The following is a 14,617-nucleotide window of genomic DNA, read 5'->3' as shown; positions in this document are numbered from 1 at the left end:
TTCTCCCCCAAAATCCAGGGAGCTTTTGGGGTCTCTGTAAGGATTTGAAGGTGCTTATTTGGGTGGCAGAGCAGCTTCCCAAAAAATGCATCCCTCAGGAGGAATCTGATGAGGGGCTGAGCTCCCACCAGGGGAGACCCATCCAGAGGCCATCTCCCACTCCCTCTGCACCTCCATAAAGAAAGGAAGAGCCCAAATTAATGAGAAAACCACGTGCTTGCTGCATTTCTGACGGAACTGGTTTGGATAGAGCCGATGGCTCTGTCCCAGCCTGGACCTGCAGCAGGGCAGGAGCTGCTTTTCCCTGAGCTGTGCCCCAGATCTGGCACTTTCTGGGCTGTGTGCTCAGTGCTGGTGAGAGCCTGCAGCACTCAGGGCTGCATTGCTCCACAGCCAACTTTCTCCAGTGTTTTCCCAGCTCCAAAGATCTCAGCTGCTCCATAATCACCCCGAGATAAGGGAGAGGCAGCACACACATTATAAAAGATGTGGGCAGAAGATAACCAGGTAATTCTTCCAGCCAGGACAGCTCTATTTTTATCTCTCTCTGAACGCCCCTATCTGGTGAAGAGATTTGGCTTTAACAAGTGTTATTCCAGACAATTGCTTGGAATTGCTCCCCAAAACCCTGGAGCCAAGCAGGAATTGCTCTGCGGCTGCACTTTAAGGAGAGAACAATTGCTGCAGGGCAGAGCTGAGGGAAACCAGCCCTCAGCAGCTTCCCGGGGGAATTTGGGTCTCTTCCATGATCCAATTACCCGAGGTGGGTGTGGAGGGTTCAGCAGCTTCAGGAATGGGAGAGGGAAGAGGAGCACGTCCTGGGGATTGGGAATTCTTTGTGCTCAGCAGCCCCTCCTCGCACACCCCGCAGCTCCAGACTAAACTGTGACATCACCTGCGCTGTTTCTGGGCTTGGGATCCAACAAAAACCTGCAAGATGTTTTTCCTCCCCGAGCCTTTTCCTTGCCCTCCCACCAGCTGCTTCCCTGGGAGGAAATTTCCATATGAAACAGGCTGGAGAACGGGCCAGGAGCTGCAGCAGCCGCGTTTGGGAGAACATCAGACACCACCCAGCAGTGCCACACACGGGGAGGATTAAACAGAGGATTAAAACACTCCAAGACGCAGGAAAACTGGGAAGAGCTGGAGAATCTGGGAGAAGAAGCAGAGAGGAGACACCTGAGAAATGACTTTAACTCCTAAAACTACAGGATCAGTCCCCATGCCATTGGAATGAGGCATCCAGAATTGGAGAGGCTCTTGCATCCCAGGAGTCTCCAATTGGGAAGTTTTGGGATGAAGACCCCGGGCTGGGGTCTCAGGAGCTGCACAGAGAAGATTCGGGCACGAATCTGGAGCAGTTTGATGGCTGGGGGAGGAAAATCCGAGCAGGAGAACAAAGCCCAGCTCTGCTGGGAGGGCTGGGCGCAGCCTGGCTCGGTTCTGAAGGATTTTATCCTCCCTTTCCTCTGCTCTCCTCACTTTTGCAGCTGTCCCCAAAATTAAAAGTTGTCCCTATGACAAAATCAGTCACCTGAAGGGCTCTTTCCACCCAGCCTTTCCCTGTTCTTCCCATTGGGAAGGAGCCGCTCCTGTGGGAAGCTCCAGCACCACCAGTGAGGGAGGAAGGAGCCCCAACTGGCAGCAAACACTGCAAATTTCAGACCTTTCTTAAAACCTTTCTCCCCTTTTTTTTTTTTTTTCCTGGCAAAACCAAAAAATGGAAAGAAGGAAGGAGAGAAGAATGAGAAACAAAAATGCTGCAGAATGAGGGAATCCAGAGTATCCCCCCAAATAAATGGATGAGTTCTGCCAGGACCTTCCACTTCTTCCTGCCTTCCCTGTTCCTTGCCAACAGGTAGAGACAAATCACTCATTAATGCTAATGAACTCACTAATCAGCAGAGCTCTGGGGGAAAGACAGGAGGAGCCAAGCCCCAGGATGGATCTGTTATCCCACCAGAGAGGATTTCCCAGCTTTTCCCACCCCTGCTCCGTGCACATCTGGATTTCCCTGTCTCTGTCCCTCGCCATGTCCATGTGCAGGAAGGACAACAGAGGGGCAGGAAAATCCATTTTCCTCCCACTCCTGGGTTATCCTCTGCTCCAGCCTCCCCCAGGGAAGATTTCCCAGCCCATCCATCCCATGCACAAATCCCAATCACTGGAACACAGCAGAGCACAGCTGGGGGAGCAGAGGGAGAAGGTGCAGGAGCTCAGCACTCAGGGTGAATTCCTGTCCGGTTTTCGGCTGTTTGGAGGGCCTGGAAAGGCCCGGGGTGGCCTTGGGGCAGCCCGCGTATCAAAGGACGAGAAGAGGCTTCAGTTCTTCTTTCGGTCTCTGTGTTTATTAATTGTTTATCTGAAAGATTTTCTCTCGGCCCGACAGAGCTCTGCTCAGCAGCCAGCCATGAGCACACTGTGCTGCCCTCCGGACAGTCACCTATCTTTATACCCATTGTTACGTGTACAATATTTATCATTTTTCCCCAATACCATTTATTCTTATTGCCCGGTGCACTTTCAGTAATGACCAATCCCAAAGTGCCACCATCACCACAGAAGATGGAGGAGAAGAAGAAGAAGAAGAAGGACAGGACACGCCCCAATTCCTCCATCTTACTTCTCTAAACCCCCCTGTACAGAAATCCTAAACCCTGTGTCTCACCCTCTAATTAACCAATCCCTTCACCATTCACCCCGGTGAAACCCTCCTGTCCTCATACAGGTGTCGTCTCCTGTGTAGGATCAAAGTCCAGCCACCAGACACTTCTGGAACATTCCAGGACTCCCGAGCCCCCCAAGGGTGCTCTCGGTGACTCGGCACCTCAGGACTGAGGTGCTGAGATCCCACAAATTCCCTGCTCTCCCTGCTCAGCAACGCCACCAGCAGCAATTAAACACCTTCCAGACAAATTCCTGAGCCTGCTTGAGGAGCTGAAGGCTGAAAACTCCCACCACCAGTGTCCCGAGGCAGCAGAGAAACACAAAACCCCTCCACAGCTCCCTCCCCTCCCCTGCTTCCGAGCCACTGAGTTCCTTGAAAGGCTCCAGCCTGGAAATGCTGCTCTGCATCCCAGGAGAGGGGCAGGGCCTGACCCAATTCCTTTATTTCCACTGGGAGCAGCTCAGGAGGGTGGGAAGGAGCCCGAGGGGGAGAAAACCAACCTGGAGATGTCCCCAGGAGCTGCTGGCTCTGCTTGTCCTCCCCACCCAGCACACCAAACCTTCCTCCTTCCCACCAAAGGGTCCTTGGGGGGTTTCTCCTGCAGCTCCAATGCCAGGATCTCCTGGCATCACTCACAGCCCTGCCTGGAGCTGCTGGTCCATGCAATCCCAGCTTTTGCAGGATCATTTTGGGTGTGGAGGGAGAGATTCTCCCATGTCCCAACAAACAGAACCCACTGCTGCAACAACCCAGCAATTCCTTCAGAACCCCCACTAAAAATCCTTAAATAACCTCATTCCAGCCCTGTAACAGCACAGCTCTGAAAGACAGAGAGAGAAAAGCAGAAATTCCCAGTGCACCTCCAAAAAGTCCCCAAATTTTCTCTCACAATGCGCTCGACACAAAAATAGTTGCTTTACTCGGAGCTGCCAACTTTCAAGGGGGATTGAAAAGAAAAGGTTTCCATGGGGAAAGAAGAATGATGGCAAAAATCAAAGTCACTCCTTCCATCTGATGCCTCTGGAAGAGCTGAAGGCTCGGGAAGCTGCAGGGCAGAACACAGCAGGGCAAAGCTGGATTTGAAGCAGCTCTTTGGGAGCTCACTTACACCTCCTTTCTTCCTGAAAATTTGGGGTTAGCACCCTGCCTTGCTGGCCCCTGGATTTTGTCCAGATCCTCTGTTTAAAGCAGGTTTGTTTTCAGCTGGGAGGGTTTGGCAGCAGCACCAAGGGGAGACCCTCCAATAATTCAGGTTTTCCCTGGAGGAAATCCGAGGCAGGATCTCAGCCCCAGCCCCTCCCAGGCTCCCAAGGGCTGGGAAACCTCTGTGCCCTGAGGAATTGAGGATTTCCCACCCCTGGATGTGTCTGAGGCTGGGCTGGAGCAGCCTGGCATAGGGGAGGGTGTCCCTGATCATGGTCTGGGGTGGATGAGAATCTTTAAGGTCCTTTCCAAGCCAACCCATTCCAGGATTCCATGATCTGCCCAACAGCAGGAGGATGGAGCCCTGAAGTGTTTTCCAGGTCATTCCATGCCCTTTTCTCCTCTACAATTTGCTGCTGGTGTGTTAACAGCCACTGCAGGGGGGAACCGTGCCCTGACGCCTGGGTTGAGAGAATGAGTCAGAAATTATTTTAAAAAAATGGGAATAATTCCATCTGGAGTCCCTAAAACTTCTCCACCGAGCTCCAAGAAACAGGGATAGCTAGAAATGCAGGGACTGGAATGTTGCTGGGTTTCTCTAAATTTAAAATTAACACAGACCAAGAACCCAACCCAGCACGCTCAGGGTGAAGGGACTAGAAAACCCCACATTTCTCCCACTGACACTGAGCTACAAACTGGAATTTTCCTGCCCTATGGACACTCCTGTTTCCCCAAATTCCTTTGGAATGCAGCACCTTCCATCACACTAAACCAGAGCCCAAGAGCTGGGGGGTGGCAGAACCCATCCCAGAGGAAAGGAGGGGATCCCAGCCAAAGCCCTTCAAACACAGCTCATCCCAAAACCTTCTCTGGCAAGGAGCAAGCCCTGATGAGAAAATCCTGTGACCCTAAAACTTCCACAATGAACTCCAAGAAACTTGGGACAGCTGGAAATGCAGGGACTGGAACATTTTGCATTAATTTGAAATGAATGCAAAATTAATAATACCAGAAAACTCCACATTTCTCCCACTGACACTGAGCTACAAACTGGAATTTTCCTGCCCTATGGACACCCCCATTTCCCCAAATTCCTTTAAAATGCAGCACAATAAACCAGACCCCAACAGCTGAACCCATCCCAGGGGGAAGGAGGCGATCCCAGACAAACCCCATCAGACACAGCTCATCCCAAAACCTCTCCTGACAAGGAGCAAGCCCCGATAAGAAAATCCAGCGAGGCCTTTGATGCTGCTAATGGCCATTACATAACTGCTGCTTAATGTCTGTGCTTAGAGAACGCTTCCCCTGTGGTTCATCTTGAAAGCTCCACTTCGCAGAAAATCACCAGAAAATCAGCGAGCGTTTCAAAACCCGACTCGGAGAGAGCTGAGAGGGGCTCGCTGCAGTTAATTACAGCAACGGGGCCACCCAAGCAGGGCTGGAACTGCTCAGTTTGGGCTTGGGGATGGCAGCTCCGGGGTCCAGCTGAGCCTGGAGGGGTTTGGGGAGCGGGAAATTGAGTTTGGGGGTGCAGGAGAGGGTTTGGGGTGTGGGGAGTGGAAGCACACCCATGGCAGGTGAAGGGTTTTCCACCCTGCTGGGAGGATTAAAAGCCACCAGAGCTGGTGCAGAGGACAGGAGAGGCTGAGGGAGCCCCGGGAGTGGCAGTGAGAGGCAGGAGCAGGACCTGAGGGATGATCCCTGCCTGTCTCGCAGTCAATCCGAGCGCAGGCAGCCGATGATTACCCAGCGATGTAATTACAGGCTCCATCTCCTCTCGCCGAGTTAGAGCTGCCCTGAGAGCTGGGCTGGGGCATTTCCTCACCTCTGAGCTGCTGACATCTCTGACAGGAGCCTTTGGAAGGATTTTTTTCCCAGGAAAATCCCTCTTTCCTATGCTGGCTGTGCTTGGTTTTCATCCAGGTGTGTCCTCAACTGGAACTGTTGAGGGCACGACAGCCCCAGCTCAAGGGGGCAGTAAGGGATGCTCCAAAGACTGGGATGCCCCAAACGCATCCCAGCTCCATCAGAACCTCCTCAATCCCACTCTGAACCCAGATGGAAGAGCCCAGGGCTGGCAGCAGGGTCCAGGATTTATCCAGAGAGCTCAGGAGCAAAGACAAACACCAGCAGCACGGCCCAAACCAGGCCTAAGAGCCTGGGCTGGCCTTAAATTGATCAGCTGGGCCTTGGGCAGGTCCCAGGTGAGGCTCAGCAGGGCAATGAAGGTTTATTATCAAAGGGGCTGCTCCACACAAATGCCCAGCCTGGAAAATCCCAAAGGAAAATTTGCCTCTTTCAAGTTGGGTTTGATGATCCTGGAGGTGTTTTCAGCCTTAATGATTCAGGTCCTGCCCATCCTGGTGCCTGTCCCACGCTCTGAGCTGTGTCCAAATGATTTTAATGCTTCTCACATCCAGTTTCTTATCTTAAATCCCTGACAAGGATTTATCTCTGCGTTTCAGCTGCATCTCCAAATCAGCAGCCCCTGCCAGGGGTTGGGGTGTGCTGGGTGACCTGAAGTGTTTGGAGAGCTGGGAGTTTGTTCTGCATCCTCCCAGAGTCACACAGGGATCTCAGGCAGGGCTAATCCAGCCCTCTCCCATCCTCCTCCTTCAGGTGCAGCAGGAATGCACAAAACCCTCAGGAAATTGCTGACAAATGGGATTTTTTCCCCAGGCAAAAAGGACCCTGCTGAGCACTGGGATTTTTCCAGCAGGGGACAGAAAAAAATCCCCTGCTGGAAAAGGAAGAAAAAAGAGAGAGAAATGTGGAGGAAAAAAAGGGGGGGGGGGGAAAAAGTGGAAAATTTTTGCTTTTGCTGTACTTACATGGCAAAATTCCTGTCTAGGAAGCACCTGTTCCTCAGCAGCCCTGCCCAGAGCTGGACCCCAACAATGCCAAAGATGAAGAAGACGAAGAAGCAGAGGAGGAGGACGTTGCCTAACATAGGCAGAGTGTCCAGCAGCAGCGTGACCAGGATCCTCATACCTGGGGGAGCAGGGAAAGCCACGTCAGGATGGGCACAAATCACCATTCCCACCTTGGGTGCACAGCCAGGGCAGGAAAATCAGGATTTGGTGTTTTCCTCTAAATGCTGAGGCTGGAAAGGGAGGTGGAAATCCCAAAGGTTTGGCAGGAAATGGGAATGACAGCAATCTCCAGAGGGTGGATCCAAGGCCTCTAGTGTCAGGGAAATGCTGATTTCCATGCCAGAAATTCCACATGGAATTCTCTGAAAATGGGGTTGGAATTCCTGGTGGTTATTCCCAACATTGGCGTTGGAATTCCTGGTGGTTATTCCCAAAGGAGAGGGTTGGAATTCCTGGTGGTAATTTCCAACATTTGGGTTGGAATTCCTGGTGGTTATTCCCAAAGGGGGTGGGGGTTGTAATTCCTGGTGTTTATTCCCAATAATGGGGTTGGAATTCCTGGTGGTTATTCCCAAAGGGGGTTTGGAATTCCTGGTGGTTACTCCCAGCATTGGGGTTGGAATTCTGGGGGTTATTCCCAACATTGGAGTTGGAATTCTTGGTGGTTTTTCCCAATATTGGGATTGGAATTCCTGGTGGTTATTCTCACAGGGTGGTTGGTTATTCCCAAAGGAGGGGGTTGGAATTCCTGGTGGTAATTTCCAACATTTGGGTTGCAATTCCTGGTGGTTATTCCCAAAGGGGGTTTGGAATTCCTGGTGGTTGTAATTCCTGGTGTTTATTCCCAACAATGGGGTTGCAATTCCTGGTGGTTATTCCCAAAGGGGGTGGGGGTTGTAATTCCTGGTGTTTATTCCCAATAATGGGGTTGGAATTCCTGCTGTTTATTCCCAAAGGAGGGTTGGAATTCCTGGTGGTTACTCCCAACATTGGGGTTGGAATTCTGGGGGTTGTTCCCAACATTGGGGTTGGAATTCTTGGTGGTTTTTCCCAATATTGGGATTGGAATTCCTGGTGGTTATTCTCACAGGGGGGTTGGTTATTCCCAAAGGAGGGGGTTGGAATTCCTTGGGGTTATTCCCAACAATGGGGTTGCAATTCCTGGTGGTTATTCCCAAAGGGGGTGGGGGTTGTAATTCCTGGTGTTTATTCCCAATAATGGGGTTGGAATTCCTGCTGTTTATTCCCAAAGGAGGGTTGGAATTCCTGGTGGTTACTCCCAGCATTGGAGTTGGAATTCTTGGTGGTTTTTCCCAATATTGGGATTGCAATTCCTGGTGGTTATTCTCAAAGGGGGGGTTGGTTATTCCCAAAGGAGGGGGTTGGAATTCCTGGTGTTTATTCCCAATAATAGGGTTGGAATTCCTGGTCGTTATTCCCAAAGGGGGTTTGGAATTCCTGGTGGTTACTCCCAACATTGGGGTTGGAATTCTGGGGGTTATTCCCAACATTGGAGTTGGAATTCTTGGTGGTTTTTCCCAATATTGGGATTGGAATTCCTGGTGGTTATTCTCACAGGGGGGTTGGTTATTCCCAAAGGAGGGGGTTGGAATTCCTTGGGGTTATTCCCAATAATGGGGTTGCAATTCCTGGTGGTTATTCCCAGTGTATCCTGTCACAAAATCATGGAATACCCCGGTGGGAAGGGACACACCAGGATCCTCAAATCCAGCTCCTGGCCCTGCCCAGCACTGTCCCCCCCTCAGGAGCAATCCCACATTTTCCTGGCAAATCCATCTTAGGAAAAGCAAGGACACATTCAATCCCCACTGAAAGACAATGCTGGGATTTTCTCCCTTTTTTTCCCCCCTTCTCTCACTGATATCCTCCCTTTTTTTTTCCAAAAATGGGTAAAATTTCTCTCCCCATGCCAGACAATTTTTTTTTTCTGCTCAGCTCCTTTTGGTATTTGGGGTTGTTTAGTGGCATCATCCCAGAGATTGAATCCAGCTGTTCTCCAGCCACCCCGGGCTCTCCCTGGAATGCTGAGTGTGCCATGGGAAAACAGCATCACCAGGGCTGAAACAAGGAGCAGGATTTTCATCCCCATTCCATGGGATGCCTGGTTTAAAAACCCCCAGCAGAAAAATAAAAATAAATTTTAAAAATACTCAAAAATACAATAAAAAACAACCAAAATATATAAAAATAAATAGAAAAATAAATATATAAATATTAAAATAAATATAACAATGAATCTTAAAATAAATCTAAAAAGAAATATTAAAAAAAAATAATAAATCTAAAAAATAACCCCAGCAGAAAAATAAAAATAAATTTAAAAAATACAATAAAAAACCAACTAAAATATATAAAAATAAATATATAAATATTAAAATAAATATAAAAATGAATCTTAAAATAAATCTAAAAAATAAATATAAAAAAGAAATAAAAATATAATAATAAATCTAAAAAGTAAATGTAACAATAAATAAATATAAACAATAAATATAAAAATAAAGCAGTGAAATGGATTTGAAAAAAAACCAACAACCTAATGACCACTGCTGAAAAAAAAATCCCTGACTCCAGCCCCTGCCAAGTGAATAAATTGCAAGAATTCCATTTTTCCAGTGGTTTGGAAGGAATCATTTCTAATAGAAATGATGTTTTTATTGGCCAGGGTTCTTCTTTCTTTTCTTAACAAACTGCATGGAGCTGAAAGAATCTCGTGGGTGAATTTATTGTGCCTGGAAGGCACGAGCTGATGGTGCTGGCTGGATCCCAGGGAAGAGCCCAGGAATCCCAGGGATAAATCTCCAGGCTGCTTCTGCCTGTTTCCCTGCATTTAGCACCAGGTTCATCTCCTCTGATCCAGCTGTGAATTTGATCTGGTGGAAAATCCCATTCCCAAGTCCCAGAGCTGGGAATGGCATGGATGCTGCTGGGGTGAGCTGGAATTCCAAGGAATTTTCACGGATGAAAATGTAACCATCAAAATCCACCAAAATCCAGGGATTTTCCCATCCCTTCTCCACAGATTCTGGAATATTTTGGCCTGAAACAGCAAAATTCCCAATGTGCTGAGTGGGCGGGGTTGGAAAGTGGAGGCTGGATGATCTGCCCCTAAGGAATGGGGATATTTTTGGGAATAGTTTCTAGGAACCCCAATCCTGGTGCTCAGGTTCCCTGCTCCTCAGGCACTTCCACTCCAAACATTGATTGAACCCGCTGGATTTTATCCCACAGAATATTAATTAAAAAATGGGATATTTTCTATCACCTGCCTGTTGGAAAAATATGAAAATCCCATGGGAAATGCAGTAAAAAAAACCTTGGAAGGCTCGTTTGATGTCAGGGATCAGAGAGACAAACACAAGCTGGACTCAGAGCAAAATTCCATCTAAAGCTGGAGTTGTTTGGATCCCTGGAGCTTGGTGGGAATCCTTCAGTTCCCCTGGATCCCAGCTTGAGATTCCCACTGTTCCATGGGAATATTGAAGGGGTTTGTGGATTTGAAGGAGTTCAGAGGGAGCCTGATCCTCATCCCAGCCTGGAGGGCTCCGAGCCCAGCCCGTGGTCCCTCTGCTCCACCCCATCCCCAGAGCCCCAAATCCCAGAGGGAAACTTCCCTGGAACCCCAAATTCCAAAGGGAAACTTCTCTGGAATCCCAAATCCCAGAGGGAAACTTTCCTGAACTCAAATCCCAGAGAGAAACCTCTCTGGAACCCCAAATCTCAGAGGGAAACCTCTCTGGAACCCCAAATTCCAATGGGAAACTTCCCTAAAACCCCAAATCTCAGAGGGAAACTTCTCTGGAACCCCAAATCCCAGAGAGGAATTTCTCTGGAACCCCAAATCCCAGAGTGAAGCTTCCCTGGAACCCCAAATCCCAGAGGGAAACTTCTCTGGAAACCCAAATTCCAAAGGGAAACTTCACTGAACCCCAAATCCCACAAGGAAACTTCTCTGGAACCCCAAATCCCAGAGGGAAACCTCCCTGAACCCCAAATCCCAGAGAGGAATTTCTCTGGAACACCAAATCCCAGAGGGAAACATCTTTGGAAACCCAAATTCCAAAGGGAAACTTCTCTGGAACCCCAAATCCCAGAGGGAAACTTCCCTAGAACCCCAAATCTCAGAGGGAAACTTCTCTGGAAACCCAAATTCCAAAGAGAAACTTCACTGAACCCCAAATCCCAGAGGGAAACTTTCCCGAACTCCAAATCCCTGAGGGAAACCTCTCTGGAACCCCAAATCCCAGAGAGAATATTCCTGGAACCCCAAATCTCAGAGGGAAACCTCTCTGGACCCCAAATCCCAGAGGGAAACTTCTCTGGAACCCCAAATCCCAGAGAGAATCTTCCTGGAACCCCAAATCCCAAAGGGAAACTTTGTGTTGTGCTTTCCTAACCCCTGGCAACAAAACCTTGTTAGGAAACCAAAGCTCCAAAGGGTTCCAGGCCCCTTCTGGCCTCTCTTTTTTGTGGCCTTGTTTTGAACTAAGGACCTCGCTGAGCAATTCACTGCTTTTGTTCCTTGTTTTCCAGAAAACAAACCCTGTGGAATTGGGAGTTCTGAGAGAAATTTCTGAGGTTTCTGGGTGTAAACATCCATCTGTTCCCTCACATTTTCCTTGGAGGGCCTGGAATCAAACCCCTTCTGGGGGAGGTTGTTTGGCTGTCCCTGGATGTGCTGAATCCAGGCAGGATTTGGGGCTGGCTCACTCCAACAGAACAGGAAATATCCCTTTTTTAAGGTGTTTTTTTGTTTTGTTTTGTTGGGTTTTTTATCTTTTTTTTTTTGCCAGGATCCCTGTGATTTCCATCCAACGCTGCTGCATTTTGATTGAGGTGGAGATTTGGGTTGGAAAAAGATGGAATTGCTGTGGAATGAGCACCTTGCAAAGGCCGGCTCAGCAGCTGGCTGATTCCAGCAGGGAATTATTCCAACGTGGTGCCTTGGATTTAAAATTGGATTTAGAAGCCAAGCAGCTGAAGGCACTTGAAAATGGATTTAGGAGCCACTTGAACTTCCTATCGAGGATGATCCCAATTTTGTTTCACATGGAGCAAACCCTCCCTGGGGTTTCAGCAGCAAGGGAAGCTCCTGAGCTCCTAATCCCGAACATAAAGTCCTGGAAAGATTTTAAATCACTGAGGAGGGAAAACCAACCCAGCAGGGCAAGAAGATCCCTCTTGGAAGTGACCTTTTCCCTTCCTTTGCAGGAACACTGTTTACTTTACACCACCAGAGAGATGTTTTCCCTAGAAAAGTCACGAAAACCTTGGAAAACGGCTCCGAGGGTCAATCCCCTGCTCCCCTGCCCTTTGCTAACACCAATTATGATAATGACGATCTTTAACTCGCCATTAAAAATTAAATTAATTCATTTCCTCTCATTAGCTGCAAAAAGCAGAAAGCCAAGTGTGTATGGGGAGGGGGCTATTCCCATGATTTTCCAGTTTTCCCAGACTGAGCTCAGAAATCCAGGTGTGGGGAGGATAATTCCCAAAATTTTCCCAGACTGAGCTCAGAAATCAATATGGGGTGAATTTATTCCCAAAGTTTTCCAGTTTTCCCAGACTGAACTCAGAAATCGAGGTGGGGTGGATTTATTCCCAAAGCTTTCCAGTTTTCTGAGACAGAGCTCAGAAATCCAGGTGTGGGGAGGGTTATTCCCAAATTTTTCCCAGACTGAGCTCAGAAATCCAGGTGTGTGCGGGGGGTAATTCCCAAAGTTTTCCAGTTTTCCCAGACTGAGCTCACAAATTGAGGTGGGGTGGATTTATTCCCAAAATTTTCCCACACTGAGCTCTGAAATCCATGTGTATGTGGGGAGGGTTATTCCCAAAGTTTTCCCAGACTGAGCTCAGAAATCCAGGTGTGGGGAGGGCTATTCCCAAATTTTTCCTAGACTGAGCTCAGAAATCAAGATGGGGTGGATTTATTCCCAAAGTTTCCCGGTTTTCCCAGACTGAGCTCAGAAACTGAGGTGGCGTGAAAAAAAAACTTTTTTCCCAAAGTTTTCCTGTTTTCTCAGACTCACTCCAGTTTTCTGAGCTCAGAACCCCAGGTGTGTGTGTGGGGGGGTTATTCCCAAAGTTTTCCAGAGCCCAGAGCTGTGCCCGGGGGTGTCACTTACTGGGGACCCTGTTGATGGCGCGCAGGGGCCGCAGGACGCGCACGGTGCGGATGGCGGACAGGCTGACGTTGTGGCCATCCAGGGAATATTCCATCATCCTGCAGGGAAAACAGCACAGCACTCAGGAAAAAAAAAAAAACTCAGGAGAAGCTCAGGAAATGCTGCCTGCAAGCCCAGGGGTGCTTGGTTGCAATTCCATGGATGCAGTTCCAGGCTGGATGGGGTTTGGAGCAATCTGGGATGGTTGGAGTGAACCCTGCTGATGGCAGGGGTGGAATGGGGTGAACTTTGAGGTCCCTTCCAGCCTTTACTTTGGAAAGCAGGATTTTCCTTCCAGGATGTGCAAAAACCTCCAAGGAAGCTGGAGAGGGAAATCTAGCAGGGATTGTGGTGATGGGACAGAGAGGGATGGGTTCACACTGAAAAAGGGGAAATTTATATGGGATATTGGGAAGGAATTCCTGCCTGTGAGGGTGGGCAGGCCCTGGCACAGATTCCCAGAGCAGCTGTGGCTGTCCCTGGATCCCTGGCAGTGTCCAAGGCCAGGCTGGATGGGGTTTGGAGCAGCCTTGGGATAGTGGGAGGTGTCCCTGCCCATGAGATGATCCTTAAGGTCCCTTCCAACCCATTCCATGATTCCCTGACTTTCCAGGACAAGGAGCTGCTCCCCAGCTTTTCTCTCCTCCTGTGACCAAACCTGAATACCCAAACCAACAAAAAAATGCACAAATAATTTGCTTTCCATTTGATTATTAAGAATAAAGAACATTTTCTCCTTGATTCTTCTTCCCCACTCCCTGTACACATTTTGGATGGGTTGGCACTCAGTAGGTGACTCCCTGCTCTGGAAAATGGGAGGCACAAAGCTTTGGGATGTCTTGTGCCATCAACAGCTTCCAAACCTTCAGCTCTCAAACCCCAAATTTTTCCTGGGACCGTGCAAGATCTCCAGGGACTGGAGGGACCAGGATGCCAAAAGTGGGGTCCTGTTATCAGGTTCTGCCTGTGAATCCTAAATCCCTTGGAAAAGCCCCACAGAAATCCAGTGGAGCTGGGAATTTTGGGAGGATTGTCCCTTGGTAGGTGATTCCCTACCCTAAAAACACAAGACTTTGGGATGAACAGCTGCAAACCTTCAGCTCTCAAACCCAAAATTTTTCCTGGGACCATGCAAGATCTCCAGGGACTGGAGGGACCAGGATGCCAAGTCCTGTTATCAGATTCTACCTGTAAATCCTGAATGCCCCACAGAAACCTGCTGGAGCTGGGAATTTTGGGAGGATTGTCCCTTGATAGGTGATTCCCTACCCTAAAAACACGAGACTTTGGGATCAACAGCTGCAAACCTTCAGCTGTCAAATCCAAATCACATCCCTGGAATGTCTCCAGGGGCTGGATGCACCAGGAACCTCTGGGTTTCAGCTCTCCTGAGCACCATCCCTGCTGCTGGGCTGCAGACACAGAGCTCACCAGTTCCACAGGGCTTGAAACGTTCCAGGGAACATTTCTGGGGCGAGAAAAACATGAAAGGACTGTGGGAGCTGGAAGGAACTTCAGACACCATCCGTGCTGGAGGCGGGAGCTGTGTTTATTTTGTAGTTCCTCTGCTCCCTTTGGAGCTGCTGCTGCTGAGGCAAAGCAGCTCCTCTGAGGAGGCAGAACGGGGCAAACAAAGCTCTGCTGATCACTTGTTCCCTTCTTATCACAAAAAAACCTCGGAGTAACTTCAGCACATCCATCCCCTGGCTGGAAAAAGCAGCTTTGTTGTTGCAGTGGTG

At 49.0% G+C, this 14,617-nt stretch overlaps 1 protein-coding gene across 3 annotated transcripts in view; it reads right to left on the bottom strand.

Annotated features, from left to right (window-relative positions):
* Positions 1-14,617, bottom strand: part of CACNA1H (calcium voltage-gated channel subunit alpha1 H) — a 161,575-nt gene that overhangs the window by 98,343 nt on the left and 48,615 nt on the right. For all 3 annotated transcript variants that reach the window (XM_074553205.1, XM_074553207.1, XM_074553206.1), the window contains exons 5-6: positions 12,840-12,937; positions 6,649-6,808 (exon numbers count right to left, since the gene is read on the bottom strand). In XM_074553205.1, coding sequence (XP_074409306.1) covers positions 6,649-6,808; positions 12,840-12,937 — 258 coding nt within the window. The remainder of the gene's footprint in view (positions 1-6,648; positions 6,809-12,839; positions 12,938-14,617) is intronic.

This window comes from Zonotrichia albicollis, chromosome 16, assembly GCF_047830755.1.
Source record: "Zonotrichia albicollis isolate bZonAlb1 chromosome 16, bZonAlb1.hap1, whole genome shotgun sequence".
NCBI lineage: Eukaryota > Metazoa > Chordata > Aves > Passeriformes > Passerellidae > Zonotrichia > Zonotrichia albicollis.
The sequence above is the reverse complement of the archived record's forward strand: the minus strand, read 5'-3'. Positions and strand labels throughout refer to the sequence as shown.